The sequence below is a fragment of the Ruditapes philippinarum genome, unplaced genomic scaffold (genome assembly GCF_026571515.1).
Source record: "Ruditapes philippinarum isolate M1 unplaced genomic scaffold, ASM2657151v2 ctg4831_1_1_1_1, whole genome shotgun sequence".
Classification (NCBI taxonomy): domain Eukaryota; kingdom Metazoa; phylum Mollusca; class Bivalvia; order Venerida; family Veneridae; genus Ruditapes; species Ruditapes philippinarum.
In genome coordinates this window covers 30,654-47,623 of record NW_026851890.1, presented here as the reverse complement: position 1 = coordinate 47,623, position 16,970 = coordinate 30,654, and the positions used below count along the sequence as shown (strand labels likewise).

General features: G+C 31.3%; 1 protein-coding gene and 1 long non-coding RNA gene across 3 annotated transcripts; one reads left to right on the top strand and one right to left on the bottom strand.

Annotated features, from left to right (window-relative positions):
* Window positions 1-24: 24 nt before the first annotated feature.
* LOC132741974 (phosphatidylethanolamine N-methyltransferase-like) lies at window positions 25-16,345 on the top strand. 2 transcript variants are annotated; one of them, XR_009627370.1, is made up of 7 exons: window positions 25-181; window positions 7,567-7,659; window positions 8,841-8,953; window positions 9,616-9,761; window positions 11,346-11,461; window positions 12,481-12,555; window positions 14,955-14,992. XR_009627370.1 is itself a non-coding variant. In XM_060730252.1 (7 exons), exons 1-7 carry the CDS (start codon window positions 122-124, stop codon window positions 15,010-15,012), a joined length of 657 nt encoding a protein of 218 aa, XP_060586235.1. In that variant the 5' UTR covers window positions 25-121; the 3' UTR covers window positions 15,013-16,345. The 2 variants fall into 2 exon arrangements, 1 of the variants encoding a protein (XP_060586235.1); XM_060730252.1 differs by having other exon boundaries at window positions 11,346-11,457; window positions 14,955-16,345.
* On the bottom strand, window positions 2,772-6,757 carry LOC132741950 (uncharacterized). Its single transcript, XR_009627366.1, has 3 exons — window positions 4,943-6,757; window positions 4,557-4,808; window positions 2,772-4,223 (listed from the first exon to the last, which is right to left on the bottom strand). It is a non-coding gene; the product is annotated as an uncharacterized LOC132741950 (long non-coding RNA).
* Window positions 16,346-16,970: the final 625 nt, after the last annotated feature.

Sequence of the window (16,970 nt, the reverse complement as noted above, 5' to 3'; positions counted from 1 at the left end):
AGTCTGGAATTTAGAATCTGGGTTATGTGAACGCTTTTAACAAATCCAGTTATAGCAAGCGTCTACACGTTGACTGTTTGGAACAGACGAAAGTCCAAAAAATTTACTTTCTTTGCAGCGTATGTCATTTTATTACCCGAAAGATTGTTGTCAAGGATTTGGGCAAATGGATTCATCAAAGGTATAAATACAAATGTTCGGCCAAATAGTAAAATACACCAGAATATACATGTCAGCCTGACACGACGCATAAACCAGCTAAATTGTCAATGTCTGCTAAAACGTTATCAAATGTCCTTACCTGGGATGTCTTGGGTCACGATAACTGAGCGTGAAGAAAAATTACTGATTATTTTATCTGCAAAACATAATCCAGTACAACTTAATTAAAATTCCAGTCATTTCATATCATGTGATTCTGTTTTATTCTTAGATTTTACCCTTAATTATCATGCTTAATGATCAACATTATTTTTTGTCCAATCACATTGTAGTATTTTTCAAATTTCTGCTAAGTCTAACTTTGGTTAATGTGTACTAACTAAATAAAATTTACTTAATCTGTCGTCTAACCAGTCTAACAAATTCCAATGATGCATTATATCAGGGAGGAGTTAGAGGTGTGGTTTGCACTCTGAACTGTAAAATATAAAGGTTAGCAAAACAATGCCAACATAAAAAAAATAGGCTTTCTAAATGTGAGGATACAATCAATTAATTTATTACATAGATAATACATGTGGGGCATGCAGAAGCAAATGATTACATAGTAACTTTTTTATATCCTTTTAACTCTAAGAAAAATGTCTGTTATAAATTGCTGACTGTTTTAAACTTCTTTTTTTCTAGAAAAGGTAACCAAAACATAATTTTCTTTCATTAGATAGGAATAAACTGCATTAACAATCCTTGATATTAAGAATATAATGATTACATTTTTTTGGCTGGAAAACTCATTGTAAATGGACCCCGTCCACCTGTAAACCTAGATTGACACACAGAAAAACTGTTTTTTCAAATGAGCAAATCAATAGGGATTTTAAATGTTAGTGAATTATAACTTAAAGCTAATAACAAATTTGTATAAATTATTAATCTAATGTATCTTCTCACATTTTCCATTTATTTATAAAGGATGTACACATTTCATTAACTCCATTGTTTTTACCTAATTGTATCATTTTCGTCGCTGTTCTTTTTTTTCCAGATATTCTATAGGTATAATTTCTGTGACATTTCAGTAAAAAATGTGCCTGATTATTTGTTGATAGGGCCATTTATTTAGCTTATCTAAATGTGATATGTTAGAAACTTGACAAGGTGTAGACATCTTGTAGAGAGAAAGGGCGGAGCTATCAGTGATTTAGTGAAATGCCTCGTTTTTAGTTGAAAAAATAATGTTGATCATTAAATAGGTTAATGTTTAATAATATGCATTAACAAAAATAATTGGTCGCCTGCCTGCGGCAGGCTTGACCAATTATTTTTGTTAATACATATTATTAAACACTAACCTATACTTGTTGTGATCTTGGAGCAGTAAAAAGTACATGTGTACATTAAAGAGCTAGAATCACTAGAATCATATATTATTATTTTAGAATTCAAAGATTTAAGACATTAGTTTGTAATATGTAAAAAGGAGCTATATGCCATGGTAAGATGTCCTGATTTTTAGTTAAGTTTATTTAACATCACTGTTCTACTCAGTCCTCAGATGGTGTGAAGAAACTTTTAAAAGACCTAAACCCAAATAAAGCTTCTGGTCCTGACCAAATATCCCCTAGGTTATTAAAAGAGCTCCATCAAGAGGTAACTCCCATACTGACCCACATCTTCCAGATCTCACTTAAAACAGGTATTGTCCCAGAAGACTGGAAGCATGCAATAATTGCCCCAGTTTACAAAAAAGGCCCAAAATGCAAACCCAGCAATTATAGACCAATCTCCCTCACATGCATAGCGTCCAAATTGATGGAGCACATCTTAGTGTCCAATATTATGTCCTTTATGATAAACACAACATCCTTAGCCCCTATCAACATGGCTTCAGGTCAAAACGGAGTTGTGAGTCCCAGCTAGTAAGCTTCTCCCAGGAAATTCATGACAATCTTGAAAGTGGCCAACAAACTGATGTCATAGTCATGGATTTCAGTAAGGCATTTGATAAGGTGGACCATCACAAACTTGTGAGTAAACTAGAAAGATTGGGTATAAACTATGAGGTTACAAATTGGGTCCATTCCTTCCTTAAGTCACGCTCCCAGCAAGTCGTAGTTGAAGGTCAAAAATCAGGAATTCTACCAGTTCTCTCAGGTGTCCCCCAAGGCTCGGTATTAGGTCCCTGTCTTTTCCTTTCATACATAGATGACCTCCCAGATAGTGTCAAAGGTAAGGTTAGACTCTTTGCAGATGATACTGTTGTCTACCTAACCATCAGATCCAAACAAGATGCCCAAACCCTCCAAGATGACCTTCATGCTTTAGAAAAATGGGAAAAAGACTGGTCCATGGAATTCAACCCTGACAAATGTGAAGTTCTCAGGATAACAAGAAAAAGAAACCCTGTAATATTTCCTTATACCCTCCATAACATCCAACTAAACTCAACTCAAGAAGCGAAATACCTAGGAGTCTCTATTAGTCAAGACCTTTCATGGACCAAACATATAAACAACATCACATCTAAAGCTAATAATTCCCTCAGATTCATTAGGGGTAAAGTCAAAAATAATGAGGCAAAAATTTGAAAATAGGGTCAAAATTGAAATTTCATATTTCTACTTATTTTTCACTTAAAACCATGTGATATTGATTGATGTTTAATGCCGAGTAATTGGATTTTATCTAACACAACACAAATTGTATAAATCAACATTTTATTTCAACTTATTAACAAAAATTAACAAAACCAATGCTTTATAAAATTGTGTCACTATACTTCCCAATGTTAATTAAATCATATGTGTTGTTATATTTTAGTATCAGTAGTGATGTACGGATAAAAAATATACCATTTTTTTACCAGTAGTTTTACAAGAGAAAAAAAAATGCTATTGTTTTGTTACTAAAGTCTGATTTTCTTTAATGTAAGAACATCAAGTTTTTCTAAAGTTGGAGAAAATTGGGCAGAGAAATAAAAAAGTAGTTGTAAGTATGTATTAATAATTACTTTGATGTAAAATAAAGTTTCCAAATATTTCAACCTCTCAAAAAAAAAAAATAAGCAGTCAAATTTAACTTGTATTTTATAAAAAAGCGTTACACTCCTGACATGACTAGCATAACTTGTTTAAATGATAATAGTTCTTTACAGAAACATTGGAGGTAAAAATTACATAAGAAACACATGTACAGAACACCACTGATGTTTGAAAACATACTGATAGGTTATTACATTTGAGAATAATTCTTAGAGCAAAGATATGAAGTTACACTTAAAACCGCAAACAAGTTTCTAACATGTAAACAATTAGCAAAAAAATGGAAATAAAGGTTATAAACATTAATTAAGCTTCTGTTCCTAACCAATAGGAAAATATCAAAATGACCATGAAGAATCTATTTCACAAAAAAATGCACAATTTCACTTTAACATTTGAGTGTTACACTCCTGACACATTCAGGCAAGAGACTTAATATCTTAAAATATTGATTTAAAATATTTTTTAATGAAATACTTAAGACAAGTATAAGTTTTCTATGTTAATTGTTCCTTTTTGTTTATCTTGCCTTTTTAAAAACACTTTGTTAAAAAATAAGTGACCTTTTTCAAACCTTTACTATATATATGTGAACCATCTGAGTGTAAACATTTTCTTTTTTATATATGTTCTACTTGCTTTCTACCCCTGGTAGAAAACCATACTGGTTTAAGAGAACATTTATTTAAATAAAAAGATAAAAAGAAGCTACAAATTTAAACTACATAAAGTACAAACATTAACATTAACTGTTCAAACTGTGTTACACTCCTGACACAAGATGTGCACTTGGAACTGTTTATTTGAAAATATATGATTTCTATGATCTTAAGTCATTCAAGTTAAAAATTGAAGCGGTATTCCGCGCCCAGGAAGAAGAATTGTCATTTTGAGTGTCTGAACAATATCTTCAAAGGACTGCCAGGACACATCCTCCTTGGCCGGCCAACTGTACTCGTCAGCACCTCCGCTTGCTTTAAGGAACCTAACTTGGATGTCATCATCTGCCTGTGATATTACCTATTCAATAAGTAGTTAATATAATTAAATGAAAAGAAAACAATCACATTTCAAGTTCTAAAATTAGGTCATAAAATTACTGAGGAAACTAATGAAAAATATACAAAAAACAACATGACCCAGCAATGTACAGATATGTTCTTCTGTTTGACTTGAGAGCTACAGCTACAAAATCTTCAGGGTTAAATAATTATGCAATATGATAATTGAAAGGTTTATACTAACTGTGTCTTTAAAAGATACATTTCTAAATATATTGGTTGAAATTCATCTGACAAAGAACAGAAACATGCTTAATTTATCCTTCTATATAAGATATTTATTTTGTCTTACCTATTTAAACGCTGCAAGCTAACATAATGTTCAATTTCTGGAATGTTACCATCAACAATGTTGGTAGGGAACTGTCTCCATCTCCAATGGTTACGTTAGGAGTATCCCCATGAACACATTTATCTTGCAAGACAGGGCTTTGCACATATTCTGTTAACACACATGGTCTGTATAGGTTCCATTCTTTGACATATTTTCAATATATTTGGTTAAGTCACTTGCCAAGATTTGCTCTAATTCCAATTTGTCAGTCTGAAAAATAAAATTGTAAATTGTATTTTTTTTTTAAACCTATGATTTAAAAATATAAAATTACAAGTTTTTTAAATAAAAAATTTAATTAAATGAATTTCAGGCATGACTTTAAAACTAAGCTTGATAAATACCTCTGGTAAGTTTTGCATGTGATGAATTACTTTGCTTCTCAACTGAGTGTGACTTTGTTGAGTCATCCCAAGGGCATGTAACTGATCACTGCTGGCCCAAAAGAAACAATTGCCGTCATCAGGAATAGTACCTGGAATCTTCCAACCTTTTCTGTGAATTTTATTTTCAAACTCGCTTAGAGTTTCATTTTTATGCTCTGTTGAGTTGTTATATATATAAGACTCAATGCTGTCTGTAAGCACACCTCTCAGGTTAGTCTCTCTCTCACAATTGTTAGTATTACTAGCTACTTCTTTATTAAGGTTAGGTATTAAGCAAAAGCAGAGCAAAAATGCAGTGTTTTGGCAGAATTCAAATGGTTAGTATTTTAAAAGACTAAGGACTACAATAACTGAAAATTGAATATGCAGGAACTGCATTCAAAAAAATGTGATAACAAAAATGATTGCAGAATTAACAGTAATTATCATAGATGAAAAAAAAATTACTGTATGTCTTTATTGTTATTGACTTGGTTACTTTTTAGAAATAATATCAAATCTCATCATACTAATTGGCATATATAATTGTTTACATGAGTTTTATAGTGTTTTTTTTTTATATCTACTTCAATTGTTTATTAGTCTGCTGAAAATAATATAAAGTTAACTACAATTGCCGAAAAAGAAAAAAATGTCAGGAGTGTAACACTTTTCACTATTCTCACATACTGTATTTTACTCATATTGCATACTTAATCTTCAATAATTGTATATAAATGCTTTGTTCTGCAAAGAGTATATACATGATTTTAATTTCTCAGTAATTTCTTTAGTGTACTATAATAAAATTTCAATGATTATACTTGTCAATAGTAGACATTTAGGAAATTTTGATGGTATTTAAGTAAATATACTAAAAACAGAACTTAAGCATTGTGGTTTCTTAAAAAAAAACAAAAAAACAAATACTTAATTACTTTTCCTTATGAATAGTGGCAAGAATCATATTTAGATACGAAATTTATATGGTATATTCATGAAATCGTTACAAGGTTAAAAGATGGCAAAAATAGTGTTACACTCCTGACATCACTGATGATCATGTACAGAAAGTGCATGATTTAGTTAACTTGAACTAATGTCACTGCTGACATCACTTGGACTCATGTTTTTGAAAAAGAAAGAACATATTAATATAACACCTTATATGCAATAAGGAAATCAGTAAAAGTACAAGATGTTACACTCCTGACACTGAGCAGTGTCATTATTTTGAATCGAAATCGAGTCAATAACATTTATAGCATAGAAAAAAAAGAATTTATATTCTTAACTATATACAATGGTCAAAATTTTAGAAGCAAGGAAAAGCTTTTAATAACAAAGATATAAGCAGAAACTTTACTGTTAGTACAAACCATGCTTTTTTTAAAGTACATTTTATTTTACAACGACTGACTTTAGTGACTGGATAACCAAGTGGGATACCTACATTTTACAAAAAAAATAAGAAAAAGCAATTGCGAGAGCATAAGATATATAACATAAGTGACAAAAATTGTCATTTAAGAAACTGTTTTTCTGTATCAGGAATAGAGAATCATCATTTGTGTAAAATGTCACACTAAAAGTGTTACACTCCTGACATTTTAGGGTAATTTTTTTCTTGTATCCTTTTCACTTGTAGCGTGATGTCCCTGAAACTTGGCATATTTTACAACACTGATAGATGCTATATTTAGCACTTATAACAATATACACAACTATTAAAATATTAATCTGGGTAGCCTTTAAATGTTTGGCCTCATTATTTTTGACTTTACCCATAGAAGAAATGTTAAAACTCCAAATAAAAAGATAAAAGAAACTGCATATAAGACCTATGTTAGACCTCAGGTTGAATATTGCTCCATAGTTTGGCATCCTTGGCAGAAATACTTAATTTATAAGATAGAGCAAGTACAAAGATCAGCTGCTAGATACATTTTTAATGATTATGACTATACAAGTAGTGTCTCAAAAATGATAAATGATCTTAATTGGCAAACCCTTGAACAGCGTCGAAACATCAGTGCTGTAACCTACTTGTATAAAATCCAAAACAACATTGTTTTTGTAGACCACCAACACCTTACTCAAACAAGAAATCTGAACTACCTGATACCCTACTCGAGGACACAATATCATCAAAATTCTTTCTTTCCTAGGAGCATACGTCTTTGGAATAGCCTTCCCCTAACAGTTCAGTCTAGCCCCAGTTTAAACATCTTTACTGAGAGGCTTGACCCATTCTATAAATTCTAAACTGCACACTATGTTTTTAAATTGATAGTCTTGTAGAACTTTTATTCTTTTAACTTTTTAATTTGCACATAAATAAATTCTTTTATTAACAGTTCCCTGACAACGCGCCTGCTAGTCATAATCATAATTGATTGTTAAGCAGTATGATGTAGATGTAGATGTAGATGTAGATGTAGTCCTACATATACATTGTATTTGGAAGTCAACGGGCATAATAATCTGAACTAAGATATTTTTGCCCTAATTTGGAGATGAATATGTTCTGAGAAGTTGACAATGCATTTGAACATTTAATTGTAAAGATTTTTCTTGTATAATTTTATACTTTTTTCATTCAGGTTGCATTACCAGACTTTTATATAGATTGGTCAGATGTGAATTTATGGATATCCATGGCAACTATTGCCTTTAATCCTACTTATTGGAATGTGGTAAACTTATCTTTTAAATCTTATTTTTATATGTAATTAAATAATTTTAATTTGTGTTTCTGTTAAACTATCTAAAGATTGTATCATAGAATTTTTTATTCATTGATGAGTTAAAAGCTATTGTCTTTATTTTACTTATAATAATAGGTATGTCCACACCTGAGTGCATTAGATATGGCATGGAAATGTTTTAGCCTATGTGAAAACATTGACGAGGGGGCATAGCCCCTCAAGTATAAATCAGATTGCCGAGTGTTCTTCTTCTTCTAGTTAATGCTTAATGAGGGTCCATCCGCCCTTTCGGGCACAAAATGCAGCTTGCGCTGTCGAGTACGGACCCCGGACATGTCACCAGTCATGTCCTTAAAGAGTTAATTTTGAAGCACAAAATGGTGATAATTTACCTCCATGCAATTTCCACGGAGTATTAGCCAAAGATATGAATTTTGAGCCGAAAAGTAGGTCACTGTACGGCGGTCAATGAGAACCTAAATGTACAGTAACCTGTGACAATAGGAAAGGTGTTTTTAGCCCTGAAAAGGGCTGTTTGTGCCAGCTATAGGCCTGCCTTACAAGCCGTCTATCTGTACTAGGGGCTCACGCACCCTAGTACACCATCCTCGTCGTCTCAGCCTACTTTGTAGGGCCACTCCCCTCGGCATTAGTCAGGACATCGGCAGCTGGTCCGCAGAAGTGACGAAGTAGGGTGTTCCCTAAGGAAAAATTTAAGTTGACTACCAGCCAAGTTGTAAATCTTCTGCCGATGCCCTGTGCCTTCTCAGCGACGTGCACGCTCCGAGGGGAAGTGAGAAGTTGCCGAGTGTTTTGATGTTCTTTCTCTTTTGTATCATGGGCAAAAATAAAAACATGTTCCCTGTTGTCACAATATGAAACCCACAAAAAAGTAACCAATGATTGAGCATCTGAATATGATATTTCTGTCGCTATCCCTTTCTCTGTCATTACAAAAAGTAAACCTCAGAAAAATTTAGCCAATCAACAGGCAGTGTGGAGTGCGGGTAATTAATACATGCACTCCAGTTAACACACTGTGTATACAATTTAACTCTTGTCACATTTTCAACAGAACGGTCCCGCAACTAATACAATAGTAAAGGAAAATAGACATGTTAAGCTATAAAAAATGACTTCACAGTATTGTTTATTAATTTAAATTTCAGTTAGCAAGATGGGAGTATAGAAACAAAGGTCTATCTCGGATATTTGGTAAATATGTTGGATGCTGGGTGTTAGGTGCATCCATATTTGCACTTGGAATTTTTAGAGATATGAGGTGAGTATAATATAGCATTATTATGGAGTTATATTTACAAGTCTAGACTGATTTGTGTACAAAATCTTTGAGCTGAAAGAAGTCATTTTTAAGGTTGACTGTTCAAAGAATAGGGAGGGTTGTTGTAATTGAACACATGTCGGCATCACTGTCACCCTAAGCCTTTAATAAAGTTTTTAAATTTTGTGTGCAATTTAATATTTCCAAAACTTCTGAATGGAATGGGCTGAAACATCTGACACCACTTGTTCTCTTTAATTACTTAACATGATGGACACCGATCCTAAAATTCTGAGTTGGTTTTTTTACAGAGTTATGCTATTTTCTTACTGTCATGCACTGAGAATGCTGTCTTAATAATGTTAGATACCCAAAACTGAACCATTAACATTTATCAGCCATGGGATTTTTGGCCAATATCCAGTTGATTAGAGGTGTGTCATAGTCGGCTATTTCATTGGTTGCCTTATAATTTCATGAGGCAATTAAAACCAATCAAGACCTTTTTCTACCCGGTATGGCAAAAATGTAAAGTTATTTTGACTTTTACCTTTTTACTCTCCATTTGCACTTGAATGGGCATATTAATGTGACTTTAAGCCACCTAAAACCAGTTGATATACTGTTATTATAAAGATTGTTTTTCTATATTTTACTGACAGGTTCAGTGCAGCTTTAAATACACAGCCAAGATGGTATACATTACAACAAAACTGGATTTTATGGTTAGGATATACCTGTATCACTATAGGAACAGTATTTGTATTTACTAGCTTTTATGCTTTAGGATATTATGGAACTTTCTTGGGTAAGTATAAAAGATTATTCACAGTTGTATTGTCCATATCAATTTATATTTTTGTAGAGCTCTCTTAAATTTTGTCCCTATAAAGACTCTTAAGTAAGTGAAAGATTATTCATAGTAATATTGTCAATTTCAATTTATATTTTTGTTGAGCTCTATTAAATTGAAAGGCCCATTATGCCCCAGAAATGCATTTATTTTTATTTCTCAAAAGCTTTTTGTTTTGGTGTCCTGTTAATTTGAGTTTCCAAAAAGTCATTGGCCAGTAACCTAAACCATCTTTTCTATCTGTTTCTTTTTGGCAATTAGAAATAGTTGCAATTAGAAATAGTTACTGTGATTAAGTGTTTTGAAGGAAAGTCAAAATAGTAATTTGTTTACATTTTGCTACTTTTACAACAAAGAATTTCACATTCATTACTGTATTATTCAGGCAATAAGCATCTGACATGCTCTTAAATATCCTGTATGTTGTAATTAAGGATGCAACAACACTTAAGTAAAATTTTATATATGTATATAATTATCCTTCTAAAACAATTTCCAAACATCCAAGTATATGTTAAATATGTACTGCAAATGTTTATTCTCATTATAAGTAATCATTAAAATATATATTTCTTCTTAGACTTTATCGAAAATAAATTTCTAATTACCTCCCTTTATTTACATGAAATGTAAATTAAGTAATATCTTTACAAATAATGCTTTTTGGAAGTTACAGTGTTGATAACTCTTCATTTGAGCATCATATTTATGATATAACGACCATAAAAAAATGTGTAACTGTATCTTTAACATTTCAAAACTCATATAGGCCATTTCTAAAGAAGCAAAAATTAATATCTGAGCCTTCTGGGGCATAATATGCCTTTGACTACTGCTAAGAAGACTTCTTGTATTGGATTTCCTTTCCTTTGAATCGTGAACAGTACACAGTGAAGATATGAACTTTTAGCCTGCAGACAGAAACTGAATCTACCAATGCAATAAGTGCAGACCAAGATCTGATCATATGGTCTTGTTGTGGTCTGCCGTGTTTGCTATTCAGCCAGTACTTAATCAAGTGTTTTCAGAATGAGAAGTAATATAAAATGCAATAAATAGAGGATATTCAAGTTTTTTTTTCTATAAATACAGGATTTATTTTGATCAAGTGGTATGAAAATAAATATGTCACGAGTGACGGGAGCCACAAGTGAAATATGATAATTTTCTTATCACAAGATGAAAATAAATTTTGTATTTTTAGAAGAAAAAAAAACTTTGTTGATTATATGCTTTTTCTTTTTTTTGACCTTACAATTCTTCAGGATTCTACTTTCATTTTGTGTATTGGCTGAATTAAGAAGAAAGTAGTCTGGCAAGACACAAGTGAAAATACGAAAAATATGTTTCACTGCAGTGAAAAATATTATTTTACAGTGAAAATACAGAAAATGAAAATACACACGTTATTTCATCAATAATTTTTAATATTTCATTCATAAGTATATAATAAATAAGTATATAATAAACATTTATTCAAGAGAAATCACTTGCAATGGTTCATGTATATAGAAAGTATTCTACTTTTATCTGTTACAGGAGATTATTTTGGTATACTGATGGACAAGAAATGTACCAGTTTTCCATTCAACATTATAGACAACCCAATGTATTGGGGATCTTTCTTAAACTTTTTTGGTGCAGCTCTTGTGTAGGTATATTTATATGAATATTAGTTATCATCCCTTTTCCCACTTCTGTCTTGGTAAATGAACTGGTCCTTCTTTTACTTTTGAATGGAATTGTTCTGTTTTCTGTGAGTTGTTCTTAAATTAAACACAAGATAAAATTGTATTAGATTTGCTTACATGTGTGTAATGTAAAGAAATATATTATAGTATTATTACATTGAAACATGGTAAATGATTAAAAGGTCATTTAGATTCCAGATTGTCTGAAGCAGCCAGCCAAGGGATGATGTTATTTTGGCTGCTTGAGACAGGGGGCTGCTGAATGGAGGACCAAGTTTTTATCCAAATATATTATTTGTTTCTTTAAAAAATATTTAATTTAATTATAAATACAGCAATCTGTTTCATCATCATCATCAGTTTTTAACCATTGACCGCGGAAAGCAGGTGACCGTTGAACAGATGTATAAAATTAGGGATGGCATCGAGTAACTGGTTAACTGATATTCGGACATTCAATCGAGTACTCGGTTATGTTAAACATCGAACATCTGAATATCGTTTAACAAAATTGATATTCGATTACTCAAAAAAAAAAAAATTCTATACATGTAATTTTTTTTCAATTAAGAAAGATTAGTGTATCCAATTAGTTCAGAAATTTGGAGATGCACATAGTTACAAATTCTATAAATTTAAATAAAAAATGAAAGTAGCATGTAGACAGTGTTGATGTTGTGTGATAAAACTTTTAAGATCATTGGAAATCATCTGAGTAATCATCAGATAAATGACCGAGTAATTGAGTATAAGTTTGGGTATTTGTAGCCATCCCTGTATAAAATAGAGTGATTTTCATCGGGGGCGTCACGAAATGGCTGTTTAGGTCAGGTGACTGCCGAAATGAGGTGACTTAGTAGAGTTTCAACTCTACTCTGTACATATCATGATAAATGTATTATGTAGCAGCAGTTCTGTTTGTAAACCCCAGTGACTTGGTGGCTCGTTGGCTTTTTATTCTCATAATAAGATTGTTATTTCAGAAAAGCTAGTCAAAGTGGAATATTGTTGAGCTTGGTTGTGGCCGTGTGTTATAAAATTGCAATAAAGTATGAAGGGTATGTATAAAACATAAACAGTTTTATCAAGCATATAAACATGCATGCAACAACACATGTTATTTACCATTGATATTTATTAGGGCTGGGAACGAATAAGGAATTTGATGTTCGAATATTCGTTTTCCATATTCGAATATATTCGAATATTCGTTTTTACAACATTTGCTTTGACGTATACGTATCCGAAAATGATTGCGTTGAATACTATACTACTTTAATATGCCTGTAATAATCGACGATTAAAAATACCTTCATTACTACGTCAGTTTTTTTTTAATTTATATATTGTAATTCGACATATATGTTTACAATAAATTCATAAATTGATTGCCTTTTGTACAGTTAATCCTATTTGTCTTATTAACGGGAGGTAACTCGCGTGACTTGATTGACAGTAATATGAATCATCGTAGCCTCTTAGCCCCAATAACAAATAATTATATTGAAACTTAACTTGTATTATTTTTTTATATTCATTTCTAATTTTAGATAAGGTTTAAAATAATTTTAGCTATAACGCAGTAAATATCACATGGAGTGTAATATCTACGAAATAAATATATTCTGACGGAATATAGACACTTGACTTCCCATGCTTTCATAACCGCCGATTAATGCGTGCTTCACAAAATTTAAGACATTGATTAATAGGAAAGATTATAGCACAGAAAACAATAAATAAGATAATTAAAATTGGAAAAAAATCTAAACTGTTAAACTGGTAAATTGCAAACTGTGAAACGGGGCCCTTTTGATCAACTAGACCCCAAAGTTTTCACAGTTAATTGGCGATAATCGTTGGCACGTGTCATACAAACTTGTGAACACCTGGTCAAATAAAGGTCAATGGTTTTATTTACGATATTAATTGAATTGAAAAGTTATATCAAATTTTATTTTTCGAATATTCGTATTCGTTTTTCAATGTTCGAATATTCAGTAGTGTTTCGGATATATAATATATAATTCCCGGCCCTTATATTTATAACTTCATTTCATCAAAGCACCTTCAGAATATTATAACATAAAAATGGAATAACAATGTTAAATTATAATGTCACATCCTTTGGTTGCAACTTGATGTTATTATTTGCTATACATAAGTAGAAGGAACAGTGTATAGTAATGTGACATATTTTCTTGCATATCAGACAGGATTTTCTACTGCTTACACAGGTGGTAGAAAAATCTGTTTTACACCCCCTCGAGAACTTTTTTTTTTTTCAAAACTCATTCAAAACATTTTTTTAGGAGTTAGAAGGTGTTTGAACTTTGACCCCTGTATATGTACTCAGAGTTACCACTCAATCATTATAAAAGCACTGCTCTTTTCATAATATTTTTGCATATTAGACAGGAATTTCTACGGTTTACACGGGTGCTAGAAAAAAACACCTTACATCCCAGTGTAAGACAATTCAAGGATGTTATTACCACATGCCTTTTAGAAGGCAACTTCTTGTTAGCCAAATAGGGAGAGCGTTGGACTGTGAAGGGGTAGATCCGGGTTTGATTCCTGACAGTGCAGTTCACTTTCCTTGTTATTGATCATGAAATTGTATCTGCGATCGTTCGCACTGTACCTCTGCTCTGGCATGTACAGAAGTTCAGTTCATTGCGAAAGTGAAAGCAACTAGTATTGATCAACTGCTTGACTGTCTGGCTAGGAACAGTGTGGTGGTTGAACTGTGCTCTGGTAAATTCAATGTGGCTAACTGCCTTGATCCGGACTGAAAATTTACCAACACCACCACATGATTTTTAGAATAAACTGCATGCTTAGGATAATGTCATTTTGCCTTATGAATGAAATTGTAAATGTATACCCTACTGTAAAAAAAAGTGCTAAATGGCAATACATTATTAGTTTTTCTTAATTTCTGTCAGAAATATGATTTATTATTATCATTAAATATGCAAGGAAAAGGTCAAACACCAACTCATAACAGACAATAACAGAATTTTACACTAGCTGTGGGTATAGACTCAAATATCTCGCATAACAGTTTAGCAGAAAGTGGGCAGAGCTTCATTTCCGTTGTGAATAGTCCCCTCAAGCTAAATATACATTTACCAGTCTGTCTATACAGATGTTATGGTATCAAGAAAGATAACTTGTATATTAATATTTCAAACGAGTAATTGTGTTACTTCCCTTTAATTGTTAGTATATTATATATGTACCTCACTGATACCAGCATTTTCACTCGAGCTCTGGTCTTGACAACCTCTGATAACAAATAAATATAAATATTAAAGCTAGAATCTTGTATCATCCATGCAACATAAAAACTGGCTGCCAGTGTAAGATTTTTATATTATAGAGGAGTTTTTGTATTTAACTTCTTATGAGCTTAAAATGATAATTGTTAACACTACCCCTTCTCTCTTTGCAGACCTTTTACAACAAAAATATATGCTGAAAAAGACAGAGGGGTGGATAAATCGGCATAAGACACGGATGATGATACACTCCATTATTATATATACTATGTTATGACTGTGTTAACTTTGTTGTTATATCAATTAATATTAGAGCTGTCATCGATAGAGACAATATCGATGTATCATTGATATTTATCTCTAGATCAATAATCAATAATATACATTTTAGAAAATCAATAATTTTGACCTAATAATTGAAAGTCTAGAAATTATAAAAATTCACCCAAAATATATTCAAAAGCAGGTGGCCATGTCTAACACTAAGTTGTTGTTACATAATGGACATTTCATAGTAGTGATGACAAGAAATGGTCAGGAAAAAAGTCATGCAAAGGACATTTATGAACAGGACACAACATATTTGTATGAACAGTACATGTATTTTTAAACTAAAATTATCTAAAGTGAATTATTTACAAGTAATTAAGAGTATTTATCGATATATTTGTCAGCCGATATCGATTTATCATCAATATGCTTTGCACTGAATCGGTGACAGCTCTGATTCATATTAAACAGTTTTATGTTGAATCTGTCAAGTACAGTTTTTGGTCTCATTCAATGATTTTGATCTATTTGGGGATAAAGTTTCAGGTTGTGATATGTGAATATATAAATGTGTGATAAACAGTATTAACATATTTTCTGGTGATGGTCTGAAAACATTGATTATATCTCTGTAAAGCAATATGATAATTATCTACACAAATCTGTGCTATGATTAAATTTATTACATGCTTTTTGGTGGTTTATAGAAATACATCAGTGAAATACAAAATTGATATTTCACTGTTTGAAACAGTGAGATTATCAATTTGATATTTTTGTCTGTTTTGAATTCAAGCCCGTTACATTTTTTTAGTGGAACACCAGCGTGCATAGAACTGGAAACCAACTTAATGATGTAACGTCATAAATGACGTCATGTTGTATTATTATTTGCAGCGATTTCCATTTAGTATTAGGTTCAAATGTCTTTTTAAACAATTTTTTGTATAAAATAAAAAGAAACTTTATTTAGTTTAGTGTAAGATCGAAAAATATTACACCTCGTGAACACCAAAAGTTTATATTTCACTCTTGGCTGCGTCACATGTGAAAAATACTTTTTTTGTGCTCAATGAAATTAATTTTGATCTAACACTGAACTAAACAAATATCTTCTATGTAAACTGTGCTCCTCTTAGTTCATGGTAATTAACGCTTTGAAACAAAAAGGGAAACAAACAATTTAAGTATGGTAGAAAAAAATGTTTATAAGCTGTAACATTTAGGTACTAATTGCTGTATGACACAAGGAAACAACAAAATATTCAGTCAAAATCAGATGTAATGGGCCAGATGTAGACCATAGGTTAACAATTTGAAAACTGTCATAATCTAAATCATGGTAAATGGTGTTACATTCTACCGGTAGTTGTTTCAGTTGAAATTACTAAATGTTAAATTGCTCAATTTTAACTGTTAAAACTATATCTACTTTGTAATTCAAAATTATTTTTTGACAAAACAGACTATTTAGGAAATGATTATTGTTCCAGACGTATGCATACATTTTAAAATATTTTGCACAAAAACTTTATTGTCAATTTTGTCCAATGCTAAAGATCCTGTATGTTGTAATTAAGTTGCTTACCACACTTGAGTGTAATTTTATATTTGTATATAATTCTGCTTCTAAAACAATTTTCAAACATCAAAGAATATTTGAAATATTTACTTCAAATATTTGTCCACATTATATAAATGTAATCATTAAAATATATGCATTATTGAAAAATTTGACTTGGACTTTATAGGGAAAAAAAATCTAATTACCTCCCTTTATTAACATGAAATGTTAGTTCGGTAATATCTTTACAAATAATGCTTTTTGGAACTTACAATATTGATAAATCTTCATTTGAGCATCATATTTATGATATAAAACCATTAAAAAATTAAATTACAGGATCTTTAACACTGGT

Bases quoted from the DNA above. Each gene is read 5' to 3' on its own strand.
- LOC132741974 (XM_060730252.1), top strand. From the start codon at position 122: ATGTCATTTTATTACCCGAAAGATTGTTGTCAAGGATTTGGGCAAATG. The intron at 8,954-9,615 runs GTGAGTATAATA...TTTTACTGACAG, and splicing joins GGAATTTTTAGAGATATGAG to GTTCAGTGCAGCTTTAAATA. The intron at 9,762-11,345 runs GTAAGTATAAAA...TATCTGTTACAG, and splicing joins ATATTATGGAACTTTCTTGG to GAGATTATTTTGGTATACTG.